Raw genomic sequence first — 16,886 nt, forward strand, 5'->3', positions numbered from 1 at the left:
TTTTAAAGTATAGACATTAATCAAAATTCTTAATTTCCAGCCTACGATATATTCTATGAATTATTAATGAAATTTTATTTACTTATTTTAAGTTTAAACGTTGTTTTATAGAAGATTGTCAGTATTAATTATAAATTAGTATAAAAGGAAATATTTGCATTTTAAAGAATCAGATTTAAATGCAATGTTAGTTTCCATTAACATTTTAATTTTCAACATCCTTGATTTTCAATAAATAAACTTTTTACTTCAAAATATAACAATAAAAATAAATAAAAGAAAGCTTGCATAAAAAGAAAGCCCCTCTGTCGGCAAATAACTTTTCTGCTATTTAATTGTTTACATTCCAATTATTGCAAACTCTTCCTGTATTTTTGGATATATTAGTTAACTCCTCTTTTTAAGACATTTCCTTCGCATTTGTACATGCTTTATTTATAACCTAGTAATAATATTTAAAGATTTAATTGTATAATTTTAGATTAATTTCATTTAGGCAAAAAATATCAATATTTTCAAAGCAGAATTTTGCCTTTTTCAATTTTAAAACTGTTATTTTAACCTATTCTATGATTTTATGATCTTTTTTAGATGTATTTAAAATGAGGAAGAAATTCAAACCATTACTCAAAGAAAAACAATAGTTAAAAGTGAAGAAAATTGAAATTAATTTGTTAATAATAGTATTTTACTGTTTTAGACTCTTTTTTTTAGTGCTTGAAGACCGAGAGGTTGGGGTTTAAATATATCTTGACCAATTTAATAATTTTTTACGACAGACTAACGAATAATATTTTTAGAGTTGTTTTACTAATTATCTTTTGTCTGTTTAGGGGACGTTCCACTAAACATCTTTGAGTATGACGTACATTATCTAGAAAAAGAATGATTAATTTAAAATCCGATATTTCTATAATACAACCAATTTTTTTGTAAGAAAGTAAGAAAGCAAGTATGATAACATTTCCAAAAGCGGAGCTAATAAGATCATACTTAGTCTAAAATAAAGAATATTTTTTTTTTCTTTAGGAGTTATTAAATACTTGACTGTATTATATGCACACCATTATTAATTTTCACCTGTACTTTATTTGATTCCGAAGACACTTGTGATAATAATTACCCCCCAATTCTTCTTATATTGTATGTTTCTGCCAACTTACGAAAAATCTTTTCATTTTGTTTTTGTATTTTAAAGGTCTTACATCCTATGTTTTATTACGTGTTAAAGTATTTTTCGTTTATTTCAGTATTCAAACCATATTTTTCTTCTCATTTTTACTTTTTGCTATACATTCTTTTACAATATTGGTTGTATGATACCAACACTTCTTTTTAGAACAATATACCTTCCCCTTTTTAAAAGATTTTAATACATTTATCCTTAATTTGAGTTTTCCTTTTAAATATTCTTTTTACAACAGAAAATTAGATATTGTCATTACACCTTCCCTTTTTTTACTCAAATTATAAAGGTTCCTAATTATGCCATTTATGATAAAAGTCATTCCTTTAATTAATTTTATATAATGAGTCAATGCATTATAAGTCTTTAACATATCAGATTTTGACGTAATTTTTGTGACAAACTTAGACAAATTGATGTATTTAGATAATATACAAAACATCTCCTATACAAGATATATACCTATACATATATACACATTTTTTTCAATTGTTAAAATATAATTTTCTTCTTCAGTATGAAGTACAATAGTCATAGAGTAACATTGGCTAAATAATAATCTCAAAGCATTTTGTCCAAATCATTCATAAAAACACGCAAATTTTCTTATCTTCTTACTCAAACACAACATACACACAAGCAAATACGCACAAACAGACAAAGTTACGTACGTGTGAAATATAGATCACTAGAGCACACCACACAAATATATATTCTTGACTCTCCTAGTGAAATTTTGATTGTGAAGGCGCGCGCATTCCTAATTAGAAAAGGTTTGAGTGACCACACTGAAGATAGATAGATAGATAGATAACAATATAAGGATGGTCAAGAATGAAGAATTAAGCCCCTCCACCCAAGACAGTAATCAAGTAAAGGTGGGTTTAGTTACAGTGTATTTAATTATTTGTTAAAAATTTATATTTTAAATTTGTGATTAATATTAATGAAAGCAAAAAATTGTAAACCTTTTAATGTTATCATAAAAACTCTTTAAACTAAGAAAAATACAAAATTAAAGCGGAAGTATTTTAAATTAAGGAAGTACTATTATACTTTATAATACTATTGAGTAGCTACGCTGCAAATAGGTGCAGGTGTTATTTTTCTAATACAATGTTTCAGAATTACATTCAATTAAAAAAAATTAACACATTTTAGTTAGTTTTATATTTTCTTTCTCAATTCTCTAATAACAACATTCTTTTTTAACAAGCAAAGCTTTTCTATAAAATTTGATTGGTCCGTTCACCCGTCCATAACTAGTAGCTCTGATCGTTAATAAAGGCACGTTAGAATAGTCCTATTAACTGTAGCCCGTATGTCCATTTTAATGGTTGTTCTATTACCGTGATCATTTTCAAATGGTGATTCCAAGGACAATTAATAACCTTATAATTTGGTCACCCAGAAGGTTTCCACCTTAGTTAGACAAAATTACCCACCCCCAAAAGTCTATTGCAATATTCGGGTATAGTCCTTTCCATGACATCCCTCCATAAGGAGCGATTCTTCGTATTTTTCACAGTAGCTTTTCTCCTATTTCTAGCCCCTGCGGGGGGCTCTAACCCTGCGGGGCCAATTACCTAACCCTGTGGGGCAATCACCTAACACAATATAACCTAACCTAACCTAAAATAACCTATAAAAAGCCATTTTAAAAATATGACTAATCGCTCCTTATGGAGGGATGTCGTGGAAAGGACTATACCCCAATATTCCCCCCCCCCCCCCCCCCGACTTTAACGTCCCCATTTGGTGGCGTAGCCTTTGGTATGTATTTTAGTGATAAATTGTGTCATATTTATTTATAAAAAAATATTGTAATTGAAAATTTTTGTAGATTAATAATGAGGGTATGTTAAAAATTTCTCTCACAGAAAAAAAAAACATTTTTAATTTTTTAAATGCGTTGTATCTCTATAAGCATCTTCTTCAGTAACTGACTCTCTCAATCCCTTCCTCTTTCCAATAGAAAAGTTGTATACTATATAAGTGTCCCCTTTGAGCTAAAAAGTATATTAGTGTACAATTTAGATAACATCCCTTTTATTTTAAAATTAGTTCTTAGTTGGCCAATTATGTTTTAAATCTTTTTGGTGGTAACAGATTAATTTTACTATTTCGTTCTTTTATTAGATTGGACTCTAAAACATTGTTTCAAAAATTATCCAATTTTTGCATTCTTAAAATTTCTCAGGAGGGAGAGGGCAGTTATTAATATCTTTTTTTTTGTTCAGAAGATGACAATTTCCAAGATTTGTTGCCTGGGTGCAGGTTATGTGGGAGGTCCTACCTGTTGTATTATAGCTCAGCAGTGTCCTGATATTCAGGTATAAACTTATAATTACAAGGAAAACTGGTTATGTGGGAGGTCCTACCTGTTGTATTATAGCCCAGAAGTTTCCTGATATACAGGTATAAACTTATTATTACAAGTAAAACTGGTTATGTGGGAGGTCCTACCTGTTGTATTATAGCCCAGCAGTGTCCTGATATTCAGGTATAAACTTATTATTACAAGTAAAACTTTTTATGTTGGAGGTCCTACCTGTTGTATTATAACCCAGCAGTGTCCTGATATTCAGGTATAAACTTATTATTACATGGAAAAATGGTTATGTGGGAGGTCATACCTGTTGTATTATAGCCCAGCAGTGTCCTGATATTCAGGTATAAACTTATCATTACAAGTAAAACTGGTTATGTGGGAGGTCCTACCTGTTGTATTATAGCCCAGCAGTGTCCTGATATTCAGGTATAAACTTATTATTACATGGAAAACTGGTTATGTAAAAGGTCCTACCTGTTGTATTATAGCCCAGCAGTGTCCTGATATTCAGGTATAAACTTATTATTACCAGTAAAACTGGTTATGTGAGAGGTCTTACCTATTGTTATTATAGACCAGCAGTGTCTTGATAGTTCCTGGAAAGGTTTTTAATTTTTTCTTTTAAAAACTAAAGTTGAAAGAGGAGGGATCGACTCCCTCCCCTAAAGTGCCCCTAGATGCCTCTAGTGGCGTAGAAGCAATTGTTTTAATATTTTAATTGATCTGTTGATTAATACGCCCAAGGTGACTTCTTATAATTGATATTTTGGAAACAAATTCAACACCGTATAGCATTAATGAAAAGTTGAACGAAATTTTTTGGTGATACTTGTTTGATTTTACTCATTTCTGATGAATTTTCATAATGATTCATGAAAAACATATTTCAATGTATTTTTTTTGTTTAGGTTACTGTTGTTGACAAATCAGCTGAGAGAATTGCAGCTTGGAATTCAAAGGTAAAAATTGGCTTACACTAAAAGTGAAAACTTTACGATAAAAATTGATACATTCATATGTAGAAGGGATCTAAAGGGATGTGACAATGGCCGATAAATTGATGTACATCCCCAATGATGATACACAAAATTACCCCTTCTGTAGATTACAATTAGTCTTTGAAACGTTTGAATTCCATCTAAACAAACCAACCAATACATATTCAATAAAAGTGCCCAAGGTTGTTAAGTCAACGAATAAGAAAACTTTGCGGACTAGTGTAATAAACAGCCCAATATCCCCTCCCTCCCTGAGAATGAATAGACATTTGCTATAAACATAAAAACAACTGCTTTTATTTGATTCTTAATAATTAACAACTTGGGATTGAAATTCTAAGAAAACATTTGTTTCATGCATTATAATATTCTTTCATGAATTAATTTAATTTGGCAGGTTATAGACATATATTTGTTAAAAACAAAACTCGTATTACTTTTAGGATTTTTATTTGATTAATTCGTAGAAAATTGCCTATAATACGGTTTCGAAGTCACACTGGAAAAAATTACGATGTAGCTAAATACATTCTTATTTTACTATATTTCATTGACATAATGTATTAATGTGTGTTTCTAGGAGCTTCCCATTTATGAGCCTGGCCTTGCCGAAGTTGTGGAACAATGTCGCGGCAAGAATTTAATCTTCTCCACCGACATTGAGTCCGCCATTAAATCAGCTGACATCATTTTCATCTGTGTCAACACACCAACCAAAACTTTTGGCATGGGCTGTGGCAAGGCAGCAGATCTGAAATATGTTGAGCTAGCTGCACGTATGATTGCTGAAACTGTTGAAGAAGGATCTGGCATGAAAATTGTTGTTGAAAAATCCACAGTGCCAGTCAGAGCTGCCGAAAGCATTGGAAACATCCTAAAGCACAATGTTAAACAAAATGTCAGCTATCAAATTCTCTCCAACCCTGAATTTCTTGCTGAAGGAACAGCTGTGAAAGATCTTCTGTCACCTGACCGTGTTCTTATTGGTGGCGAGGAAACTGCTGAGGGCCAGATGGCCGTGGATGCTTTGGCCAGCGTGTACAAGCAGTGGGTGCCAGAGGAAAGGATCATTACAATGAACACTTGGTCCAGTGAGTTGTCCAAGTTGGCTGCTAACGCTTTCCTTGCACAGGAATGGATAATTTAATATAAACCTATTTATTTTTAATTCAAAGATTTGAAAAAAGAGAGATCTGTTAAAGTAAAAATACAAAGATATTAAAAATGGCGGGAAAAAAATAATAATATTTGGCGGGAAAGCTTTATTAATTATCTGTTATCCCTGCAGAGGATCTCAAGTATCAACTCTATATCTGCTGTGTGTGAGGCCACTGGTGCCGACGTTTCCGAGGTCGCCAGGGCCATTGGCAGGGATACCAGGATTGGGCCTAAATTTTTGCAGGCCAGCGTTGGATTTGGAGGGTCCTGTTTCCAGAAGGATATTCTCAATCTGGTTTATATAAGGTAACTAAAAAAAATAATTTCATTAAATGTATTCTTTCTAAAAAAAAAATGTAAAAGAGACTCCTTAAAAGGCTGGAAATAGGATAGTGAATCTCCCCCCCCCCCTCTTCACAAGTAATGAAATGTATTGTCTAATTTTGCTTCAATATAAAGGGTGTTTAAAAAAAAACAAATCGATTCACTTTTTCGATGTAAACCCTAAAGTTTTGAACAAGAATTACTAAAAAATAATCCAATTCATGCTCAAGCAATGACAATTAGAGCTCCAAAGAACTAGCCCTATCTATTAATCTATTTGTTATAATTAAATTTACTTTTTTTAGTGAATGCCTAAACCTGCCCGAGGTTGCCGAGTACTGGAACCAGGTGGTGTCCTTCAACACCTTCCAGAGGTCCAGGTTCGCCAGGAAGGTCGTGGAGAGCCTGTTCAACACCGTGACTGACAAGAAGATCTGTATCCTTGGCTTTGCATTTAAGAAGAATACAGGAAGGGTGGCGAAAGGTTTTTGATTAACACACACATTTGTCAGCTGGTTTGAAAGAGCTCTATTATACTAATAAATGCAAATATTCTGTATAAAAGGGGTAAATTCATTAAAGGTATTTTTTAGTGCTTGTTTAACCCTTGCAGCTCGGGCCCCAATTCCCACCTTAATAGATCGGGGGGGGGGGGGGGCTCCAAGAGCCCCCCCCTCTATCTCGGTTACTGTTACAGATAAAGACGTAAAATTTTTTTCTGGTGGTTCATGTGTATTTTTAGAGAAAATTACTTTTTCTAGTCATAGCGGCCAGGCCGCTCCTTAGCCACTTTTTAGCGGCCAGCCGCTAAATTTTAAAACAGCTGTAGAGCGGCCAATTTCGCAGCTAGGATGACCAAATTTTAGGACGAACTTTTATTTTTCATAACAAAAAAAATTACTTTTTCTGATCATCGCCAAAAAACGGAAAATAACGGAAACCGCCATTTTCGGCGGTTACGGCGGTAAAACGGCGGTTGGCGGCGCCAATTAATATTTTTATCTGTTTGATGTTGCTCAAGGATTTACCAAAAAAAATTTATAGGACTCTAGCTGTAATAGAAGCCACGATATTCATGATATATGTCTGTAGTAAAAGCTGGACAACAATCGGTCATAAAGTCGGTCAGGAAGCGGTCAAACGGTCATAACACAACTTTTCTCAGAAGGTCATTGATATCTAAGTATTCACCAAAAAAATTTTAAGTTTCTCCTTATACACAAAAGTCATAATGTAGAAATTAAGATTTATTTAGAATTTTTTTCTAATTTTGGTGCTACCCAACCGACTTTGACCAGACACCACGACCGACACAGACCAGATATCATAATAAAATCAACTCTTGCCGACGTAAAATTACTAAACTAAAAAAGTCATGAAGTCACAGCACTCCATCTTAACTACAAAAAAATGAGATTGAAAAAACTAGAGGGGGGGGCTCTAGGAGCCCCTCCCCCGATCTGTAAGGGTTAAGTACTTGAAATTGTGATTCCTAGACTTCTTAAGGTTGTCAAAATAAAATTTTGTTATAAAGTAAAATAAAACTACTTAAAAGAAAATTATATGTTTCAATATATGTTTGGTTCACTATATAGAACAGGTAGAATCACGGATACCAAGAATTTTTCAGAGAATACTTTTTAATAAACTTCCCCATATATTTTATTTTTTGCCATTATACTTTAATTTGTTTGATAGAGCTCTTTCATGGCAATATTTCCAAGATTTTATCTTTTTTTCAGTTATAACAACATTTCTATTTTTATTTTTTTTTTGTTTATTCAAGATAATAATCAGCAAATATTGCCTACAGTTGAATCATATTGTTTTGTTTCTTTTCATACATTCACAATTAACGTTTTGAAAGGTTTGGGATTTTTTTTGGATGAATTAGGTTTTTATTTAGAAAAAGATTTAGTAATATGGAAAAAGTTATTTTCCAATAAAGGAGCTGGCAAAAAGGCTTTTATGCATATTTTTAGTTTTGATATCATTTGTTTCTTTTAATTGATAAGGTTTAGGATTTAGGTCTTTGGCGTATATTGGTGATAGCATAACATAATCATTTTAGATAAAAGAATTAATTTAGTAGAATCACTTTTATTCCCTAAGGACAACCCATTAACCCTAACAACATCGGGTTGTGGATGGTCCTTTGGCAATATAGTGTATTCTACCAATATTAATATTTCATTCTTGTGCAGTTCATGATAAAATATTCCTGGTAACGATTATCTCCAAAACTCTATTAACTTTCAAGGCTGCTAGATGCCAAAAGGCTGAACGTACATGTCGTGCCCGCACATCATAATAAGCAGCCTATAGGTAATCTGGAATTGTCAAGATCCGTTGAAACACAGGGAAAGCTTTACTAAAGAAAAACCGCTCTTTTTCACTCATTAATATGCACTGTGAGATAACTGTACATAATTTAGTCATGACTTTTCCAGATTATTTGTAGATCTTGTTTTGTCGTTGAAACTTTTGTGTGACCATAATTTATACGTTCCACCGTCTGGCATTTGGCTTCTTTTAAAGTTCATAGATTTTAGAGATAATCGTTACCAGGAACATTTTACCGAGAACTGCACTAGATCCTAATATTTATGGAAATCTAATTTTTAGGTGATACAAGAGAATCCGCTGCCATCTATGTGTCCAAGCATTTATTAGAAGAGGGTGCTCATCTATCTATCTATGATCCTAAGGTAAGGATTTAAATCCGCTGTTTGCAGCCAGCTGTCAGCTCTTTGTATAATTGTGTGTTTACGGAGCGGGGACCCTGTACCGACTTTCAACTTGGGCATTTAAAAGTCGTCAGAAATATTAACACAGCAAAGTCGCTAAAAAAAGCAGACTTTAATTTAGAAATTAAATAGCCTAAAACAATCCTAGGGCCTTTGTAGAGCTCATAAAATGGAGAAATCAATAGGTTCTGTTGTTAACGAGTTTTTTCCATCAGTATAATAAAATATTTAGATTAAAGAAGAAAAGCCAAGAATAAGAAATATCTAGAACACTCTTGATTAAGTGAATCAAAATTAAGAAAGAATGTTTGCTCTCATAACATTATCTCATCATGTAAATGTGTAAACTTAAGAATAGCAAACAATGTCATTATTTGAATAGGTGATAAGTTTATATAGTTCTTTGAACTACTGATGATGTAAAAAAATCAAGGACGAAGAAATAAGGGTACCCGAAATTAGTAACTGATTTTTTGGGGTGTTTCATGGATTTATTAAAAATAAATTTTGTTTTGGTTAATTTTTTTATTACATCGATCAAGAAATATAAAAATCATGAACCATAAATCATTATTTCACAGGGATGCCAACAACCAAAAAAGCTCTGAAACGGTAGGACAAACGAACATTAACAATTGTAAAGTGACTAAATTGATAAAGCAGAATATAAGTGAAAAGGCCTAAACAAAATTGTCAGTAAATTTCTTGCCTAAGTGCTGAAATACATTAAACTGTTTCAGGACATACTTACGTATTTAGGACTAGATTACAGAGATGCCTCACTTATAATATTGTTTCTTGTTGTTCTAGGATTCATTATTCCAAAAATCAGATGAATAGGATAATTAAATATATATCATAAAAAAATGTTGTGAACAAGGTTAAAAAACATAATTTTTTGTGTTAACGAACATAGAGTTGATACGCTTCCTAAATCTTACCTATCATAATGCAGAGTTTGAATGGATTGGAAAATTCTAACTTGTCTAAATTAACAAAAATAGCTAACCGTTGCAGACGTTTGGACTGACCGACCCTATTTATAGAAAAGCCTCGATTTTAAAAATATTCTTTTATTGCTTATCTTTTTATATTGAGAAAATTAAAGAAGCACAAACGTCACAAATATAACAAATTCCGGTATTTCACTGATAAAGCGTACTAAAATATTTATGTTTAATGTCATTTTTAGAAGAATTTTGATAGTTTTTCGTAGGTAAATTGTGTTGTAAAGTATTATAAACGTCAAGAAATACTTGAAATAATTTCTACTTGAAAATAATCTTTATGTAAAATTGTAAATGTATAATATAGCTAAGAATTGGCAGCTGTTTTTACGGTCAAACCATGGATCTCATTGAATAAAACAAATGGACGATAAATTGATATGCATCCTTAATGATACTCTTAATCAAGCCCCCTGAATATTGAATTATTGATTGAAAAGTATAGACACTACAAGATTGGAACCAACCAATCAAAATTCAATAAAAAATTTTGAGCCAACAAAAAACATAAAGTGAATATAAAACTTTGGGTAACAGTTTAATTTTCAGTCCAATGCTCCCCCCTACCCCCCTTCTTGATTAAACTCAAAGAGCACCTGCCAAACACTAGTTAGGTGAGGTATTATAAGGAGCTCTTATAATACAACGCCTCAAGTTAAGAAGTGCTCAAACTTGGAGTTGAAGACCGCCCCAATGCAATGGGCGCACAAACGTTTCACTTTCTAATTACCCTGGTATGCCCCAGGTAATTAAAGAGACAAGACAATGGTCGATAAATTGATGTACATCCCCAATGATAATACACATAATTTTTCCTTCTGTAGATTACAATAAGTGGCTGAAACGTGTGTACACTCAATTTAATGGACCAACCAATTATCATTCACTAAAGGCCCCAAAGTTGTTAAACCAACGAATAAGAAAACAATTTTATAAGACTTTGGGGACTAGTTTAATAAACATCCCAATGTTCTCTCCCTCCCTGGGTATGTCTAATTGTCCCAAATGATTAATTTGTGTTCAGGTATCTGCCAGCCAGGTAAAGTTTGACCTGGAGGATCCAGACAAGCCAGAACAGTTCAAGAGGCTGGTCACATGCCATAAGGACCCTTATGAGGCTGCTGAAAAAGGTAAAATTTGTACATAAACTAAAAATCTCGGTCTATATATATTACTAGCGGCTACGCCCCTAGAAGCCTCTAGGGGACTGGTACGAGGGGGAAAAGTCGACCTCATCCCATTTTAAATTTGAGTTTCAAAAGAGTTGAAAAAATATTTTTTTTTGTGGGGGGAGGGGGTTGAAGACACCCTCTCCAAAAATAGTTTAAAACCTTCCCAGGACCTATAAGAAGCTTCACTGTAAAGGAGAACAATATCGGTTCAGCGGTTAGCGAGATCCTTCGGGACAAACAAAAAACTCTAACTACTTTATATAATAGGATAATTTCTTAAATGAAAAATAACACAGCTTGCTCTTGTTGTATAAACTTACAATTTTGATTCAATAATTATCATTTATGACTGGCTAAAAAGTTGAATGCAAAGTTGATTTTCTTTTTGTTTGCTATAATGGGGAATGAATCTTAGGGGACAGTGGTTAAATAATTTTATGCTCACGAGGTGGAGACCTTGTGTCGACTTTCAATTGGGTCTTTGAATCTTAGCTAATAGTGTCGGAAATATTAACTCAGCCAAGTCGCGACAAAAGAGCAGAAAACAATTTGCTAGCATACGTTAAAGATCCCCACCATTTGGGCGAGATAGTTGTCTGGGATATACATCTATACTTATACATTTATTAAAATTGTATTTCTTTTTTTCAGCTCACGCACTGGTGATTTGTACAGATTGGGATGAATTTGTCACCTTAGATTATAAGAGGTAAGACAATACTGTTTATTATTGAGCATGATAACATCCATAACATCGAAGGCAATCAGTGATAAATCGAACATCAATAATTACAGATTGAAAGCTCTTTTAGTATTTAAGAAAACTCAAAGAAAGTTATTTTAATTTCATTACTTATTTCTTTTGATAAATGTATTGTAGAATTACCAATGTTTAATTATAAAATCCTTTTTCAATATCGAATTTAGATTTTAAAAAATAAATAATCTTTAACATGTGCTTTTGAAACATCCTTTTTAACATGGAATTATTTAATACCTATATTTGTGACAACTTTTGTTTTATAAATTCTTCCAATTTTTAACAACTACAAAAACCCCGCCCCTCTCGGAGAGCCTCGAACCCACATCATACGGATAAGGTAACCAACATTCTATAAATGAGCTATGACGGAGACCAATTATCAGTGGTGAAAAAAGACAAGATAGACAAAAACATAATTCTTATAGTATAATTTAAAATTTTACTCTCTTTCATGTCTGTTATTGTAGCTAAGGGGTAGAGATGATGTTCCAGTTCAGGTCAGATGGTTCAAATCTACCCTTAACACTAATTATCATATTCACTCTCTGAGATAATAATTAATATTTGGTAAAAGTAAAAAAATATTTTTAAACATTTACCTTATACCAACAGTCACTTAAAATATCAAAAAGCTATTACATGCCAAAGTATATAAGATTAAAAAAATATTGTTTCAGTGGTGAGTCTTGAACCACCCACCTTGAAACTTTACATCTCAAACCTGACACTTTAACCAAAAGAGCTAATTCAGCATGAGACAATTCCTATTATTTTACAGCCTTAGTTTACATGCCAAAGTAAAAAATATTGAAAAAAATAATGTTTCAGTGGTGAGTATTGAACCACCCACCTTGAAACTTGACATCTCAAACCTGATGTCTTAACCAAAAGAGCTAAATCAGCATGAGACAATTACTAAAGTTTTACAGCCTTAGTAAACATTCCAAAGTATATAATATTGAAAGAAAAATAATGTTTCAGTGGTGAGTTTGGAACCATACACCTTGAAACTTGACATCTCAAACCTGACCCCTTTACTAAAAGAGCTAAATTATCATGAGATAATTGCTATTGTTTTACAGCCTTAGTTTACATGCCAAAGTAAATGAAATTGAAAAAAAATAATGTTTCAGTGGTGAGTCTTGAACCACCCACCTTGAAACTTAAAATCTCAAACCTGACACCTTAACCAAAAGAGCTAAATCAGTATGAGACAATTATTATAGTTTTACAGCCTTAATTTACATGCCAAAGTAAATAAGATTGAAAAAAAATAATGTTTCAGTGGTGAGTCTTGAACCACCCACCTTGAAACTTGACATCTCAAACCTGACGTCTTAACCAAAAGAGCTAAATCAGCATGAGACAATTACTATAGTTTTACAGCCTTAGTAAACATTCCAAAGTATATAAGATTGAAAGAAAAATAATGTTTCAGTGGTGAGTCTGGAACCATCCACCTTGAAACTTGACATCTCAAACCTGACGCCTTTACCAAAAGAGCTAAGTTATCATGAGATAATTACTATTGTTTTACAGCCTTAGTGTACATGCCAAAGTAAATAAGATTGAAAAAAATTAATGTTTCAGTGGTGAGTCTTGAACCACCCACCTTGAAACTTGACATCTCAAACCTGATGCCTTAACCAAAAGAGCTAAATCAGTATGAAACAATTATTATAGTTTTACAGCCTTAATTTACTTGCCAAAGTATATAAGATTTTTAAAAAAATAATGTTTCAGTGGTAAGTCTTGAACAACCCACCTTGAAACTTGACATCTTCAATCTGACACCTTAATCAAAAGAGCTGATTCAGCAAGAGACAATCACTATTGTTTTACAGCCTTAGTTTATGTACCAAAATAAATAAGATTTAAAAAAAATAATGTTTCAGTGGTGAGTCTTGAACCACCCACCTTGAAACTTGACATCTCAAACCTGACGTCTTAACCAAAAGAGCTAAATCACATGAGACAATGACTAAAGTTTTACAGCCTTATTTTACATGCCAAAGTATATAAAATTGAAAGAAAAATAATGTTTCAGTGGTGAGTCTTGAACCACCCACCTTGAAACTTGACATCTCAAACCTGACGCATTAACCAAAAGAGCCATATAAGCATTGGATAAAGATTATAGTTTTACAGCCTTAATTTACATGCCAAAGTATATAAGATTGAAAAAAAATTTTCAGTGGTGGGTCTTGAACCACTCACCTTGAAACTTAACATCTCAAACCTGACGCCTTAACCAAATGAGCCACATCAGCATTGGATAAAGATTACAATTTTACAGCCTTACTTTACATGCTAAAGTATATAAAATTGAAAAATATTATTTCAGAAAATATTGTTGACAGAGAGAGAGAGAAAGAAAGAGACAGAGGGGGGGAGAGAAAGAAAGACAGAGAAAAGTACATAGATTTCATGACAAAGGAAAGATAAAAAAAATAACACATCATTCTTTTTATAAAAACCCACCCCTGTGTATATTACAACATGTTGTGATGAACACAACATGTTTTCAAAAACATATTCAATGTCGTCTTTTTCAAAAAAATCTAATGAGAGTGAATTTGTGAAATAAAATGTATGAATTAAAATGTCAGTTTGTAAAGGTTATTAGATTAATTTTGAATTGGTTATTAAACTATGCCAATACAAGGTGGGTTTTTAGTAAAAGAATGCCACAAAAGGATTTTATAGAAATATAGAGCGTATTTTATATTGTAAATCCAAAAAAAGTAAATAAATCATTGAATAAACCTAGCCAATAGCGAGATAGTTATATCGAGCCAACTCTAGTATCATAAATGTCACAAAGCTTACTAAATTAAATTAATTAAATTTTATACAGCCAATAGAAAAAAGTTGTATTTTTTTTCTAAGTGATAATATTTTGTTTAGAATTTTTGATGGAATGGCGAAGCCTGCCTTTTTGTTTGACGGCAGAAAAATGTTGGACCATCAGAAATTGATGAAAATGGGCTTTCACGTGGAAACTATTGGCACAAGGCTGAGCCAAAGGTGAGCTTCCCTGATATTTAAAAAAATATTTTTTTTCCAGTATTGCTTCGAAACATATTAATATTCTCTGGATTAGAAACAGTTCTTAGCCATACTGAAAAAGCATTCGCTATTAAATTTAAATAAAAATCATAAAATTAATACCATTTTTTTTAAATTTTTCATTTTGATATTCGCGGAAAGCTGTCTATAATACGGTGCGATAAATAAACAAACTAACTTTATTCATGGATAAAACAATGGGGCATTTTTTATAATAGATTTTTCAGTGGCGTGATGTTAGGGTGTCAATATTCCCCCTACACATTGAAATTAGAGAGGTCTGCCTTCCCCCTTTCTTTACTACTAATGGTTTAAATTCCCCCCCCCCCACATAGTGAATCTATGCACGCCTCTGATTATATATAGGATACTTATACATTTTCTGTGACTTTAAATTGTTTTTAAATTCCTAAGTATATTAATTTGAGTATTGAATATAATAAAATAGCGGCTGCGTCCCTAGCATCTGGCTGCCTTGTATTTAAAGGGTTATCAAATTGGCAGAAACATAGCCTAAAACCACCCAAAGGAGTAAGTTGGAAGATAAAAAAGCCCAAATCATCTCGGGACCCAATTAAAGCTTTCCGAAAAGGGTGAACTTAATTAGTTCAGAAATCTTTACTTCTTTATATTTGTAAATTTCTTTTAATTTGTAATTTTATTTTGTAGGAATTTACAAAATGGTCATCACTAAAGACGAGATCAATCAATTAAATAGCAAACAATTAATCAACATCATGTAAACTGTACAGTATTTGACATATTTATATAATTATTGACAAGCATTTAAAATTAGAATATTTAATTTTATTTGTCTTCCAGACTTTTGTATTTTTATAATTTTTTATCAAAATATTCAAAAAAATCAATGTAAACTATTTCGAAATTCCTATTGGCTCAGTTCTGGCCCAGCTGATGCTCGAGTGGAATCTCCTTTCTTGCCCGCACCCTGTCCTCACATCAATTAGACAAAAATCCGCAAAAAAAATCTGCAAAACATTCCAAAGATTTTCAGCAGCCTGTAAAAAAATCTTAACATTTTCAGCATCCTGTTATTTATTCAACATATTTTAATTCAAGTTGAAACATCCTGTAATATTTGTTATTTATCCTGTAACCTCAAGTCAACCTTTCAAACAATATTGAATTTTAAAAATGATCCTTCTGTAATAATATCTATGTAATTAAATTTTCTTTTGAACATGGACCCCTGAGGGGTAAAGGGGTTGGGGCGTTTACCCCCCCTAAAACTTTAAAACACTTCATTTTACCCCCTGATAATAAAAAACATTTTAATATCCCCCTCCAAACTATGAAATCCCTCATTTTACGCCCCCCTCCCCTTAAAAAAGCTTGGATGTCCTTAATGTTGAAATCACACTTTTTTTACGAAGTCAAAATTAAAGCACAAAGTTTTGATTTAAATTTTAACTTTTTCTTTTTAAAAGTTTATTAAGGAACATATGTTTCTTAATTTTTTTTTATATTTTTCCGTATTCCCTAGCAATAAAACTTTAAAAACATTAATTAAAAGTATTACTTTTTATCATTCCATGATTGTGCACATTTTTTAAACACTTAACCTTCATTTGTTGTTAATTTTATTTAGTTTTAATTTGTTTTATTAAAATTCTGCCTAATATTAAAATATGACCCTATGTAAATATGTTATGATAGTAAACTATCAAGATTTTAACAATTTTATTCAAATTTTCACTTTTCTTAAAATAGTTTATTTTTCTTTTTTTCTATGCTTTCACTATGTGATTTGTTATACATTTTTAAATCTATGCAAGTTTTAAATAAAAAGTTCATATTGTATTAGAACTCTTATTTTTTGGTTTTGCAGTTACTTTATAACTATAGTTGTCTTAACTCCGATATCTTAGTGTGGTGGACGTACACTGCTTACACTGCTGAAGAACGTTATATGGTTTCTATTGTAGAGAAGCTTCGCTTCTAACCCCAACAACACAGATATTCTATTCACAAGTTTATTGGTACAAAGTTATAACAATACTGATATTACTATCTACAGAATTAGGTTAGGTTAGGTACAATGCAATACTAATAGATTTCTTTCCTTCCCTTTATATATATTATGGGGGAAGGAATCAATAGCACAATGGC

The 16,886-nt window shown here is 32.0% G+C and overlaps 5 protein-coding genes across 13 annotated transcripts in view; 1 reads left to right on the plus strand and 4 right to left on the minus strand.

The window, feature by feature from the left end:
* Window positions 1-16,886, minus strand: part of LOC145312037 (uncharacterized) — a 242,459-nt gene that overhangs the window by 57,544 nt on the left and 168,029 nt on the right. The window lies entirely within an intron of this gene.
* ND-24 (NADH dehydrogenase ubiquinone) overlaps window positions 1-16,886 on the minus strand; it is a 217,824-nt gene that overhangs the window by 32,914 nt on the left and 168,024 nt on the right. The gene's annotated exons all lie outside the window — the stretch shown is intronic.
* Ssrp (structure specific recognition protein) overlaps window positions 1-16,886 on the minus strand; it is a 207,279-nt gene that overhangs the window by 22,369 nt on the left and 168,024 nt on the right. The window lies entirely within an intron of this gene.
* Window positions 1-16,886, minus strand: part of LOC145312140 (tudor and KH domain-containing protein homolog) — a 189,006-nt gene that overhangs the window by 4,098 nt on the left and 168,022 nt on the right. The window lies entirely within an intron of this gene.
* Window positions 615-16,577, plus strand: sgl (UDP-glucose 6-dehydrogenase sgl). 9 transcript variants are annotated; one of them, XM_080150987.1, is made up of 12 exons: window positions 615-731; window positions 2,048-2,064; window positions 3,427-3,519; window positions 4,427-4,477; window positions 5,097-5,645; window positions 5,802-5,980; window positions 6,304-6,482; window positions 8,624-8,706; window positions 10,777-10,882; window positions 11,576-11,633; window positions 14,595-14,714; window positions 15,658-16,577. In XM_080150987.1, the coding sequence occupies exons 3-12, from the start codon at window positions 3,430-3,432 to the stop codon at window positions 15,722-15,724; spliced, it is 1,482 nt and encodes a 493-aa protein (XP_080007113.1). In that variant the 5' UTR covers window positions 615-731; window positions 2,048-2,064; window positions 3,427-3,429; the 3' UTR covers window positions 15,725-16,577. The 9 variants fall into 9 exon arrangements, with proteins under 9 accessions (XP_080007113.1, XP_080007107.1, XP_080007061.1 ...); XM_080150981.1 differs by having other exon boundaries at window positions 618-731; window positions 2,034-2,064; XM_080150935.1 differs by lacking the exon at window positions 615-731 and adding an exon at window positions 3,646-3,689 and having other exon boundaries at window positions 1,707-2,064; window positions 3,427-3,475.

This window comes from Acartia tonsa, chromosome 1 (assembly GCF_053477335.1).
Source record: "Acartia tonsa isolate MP-2025a chromosome 1, ASM5347733v1, whole genome shotgun sequence".
Classification (NCBI taxonomy): Eukaryota; Metazoa; Arthropoda; class Copepoda; order Calanoida; family Acartiidae; genus Acartia; species Acartia tonsa.

Excerpts from the sequence above, each read along its gene's own strand:
- sgl (XM_080150944.1), top strand. The coding sequence starts at position 2,011 with ATGGTCAAGAATGAAGAATTAAGCCCCTCCACCCAAGACAGTAATCAA. Across the intron at positions 5,646-5,801 it reads CTGCTAACGCTTTCCTTGCA|CAGAGGATCTCAAGTATCAA; the intron begins CAGGAATGGATA and ends CTGTTATCCCTG. Across the intron at positions 10,883-11,575 it reads TTATGAGGCTGCTGAAAAAG|CTCACGCACTGGTGATTTGT; the intron begins GTAAAATTTGTA and ends TCTTTTTTTCAG.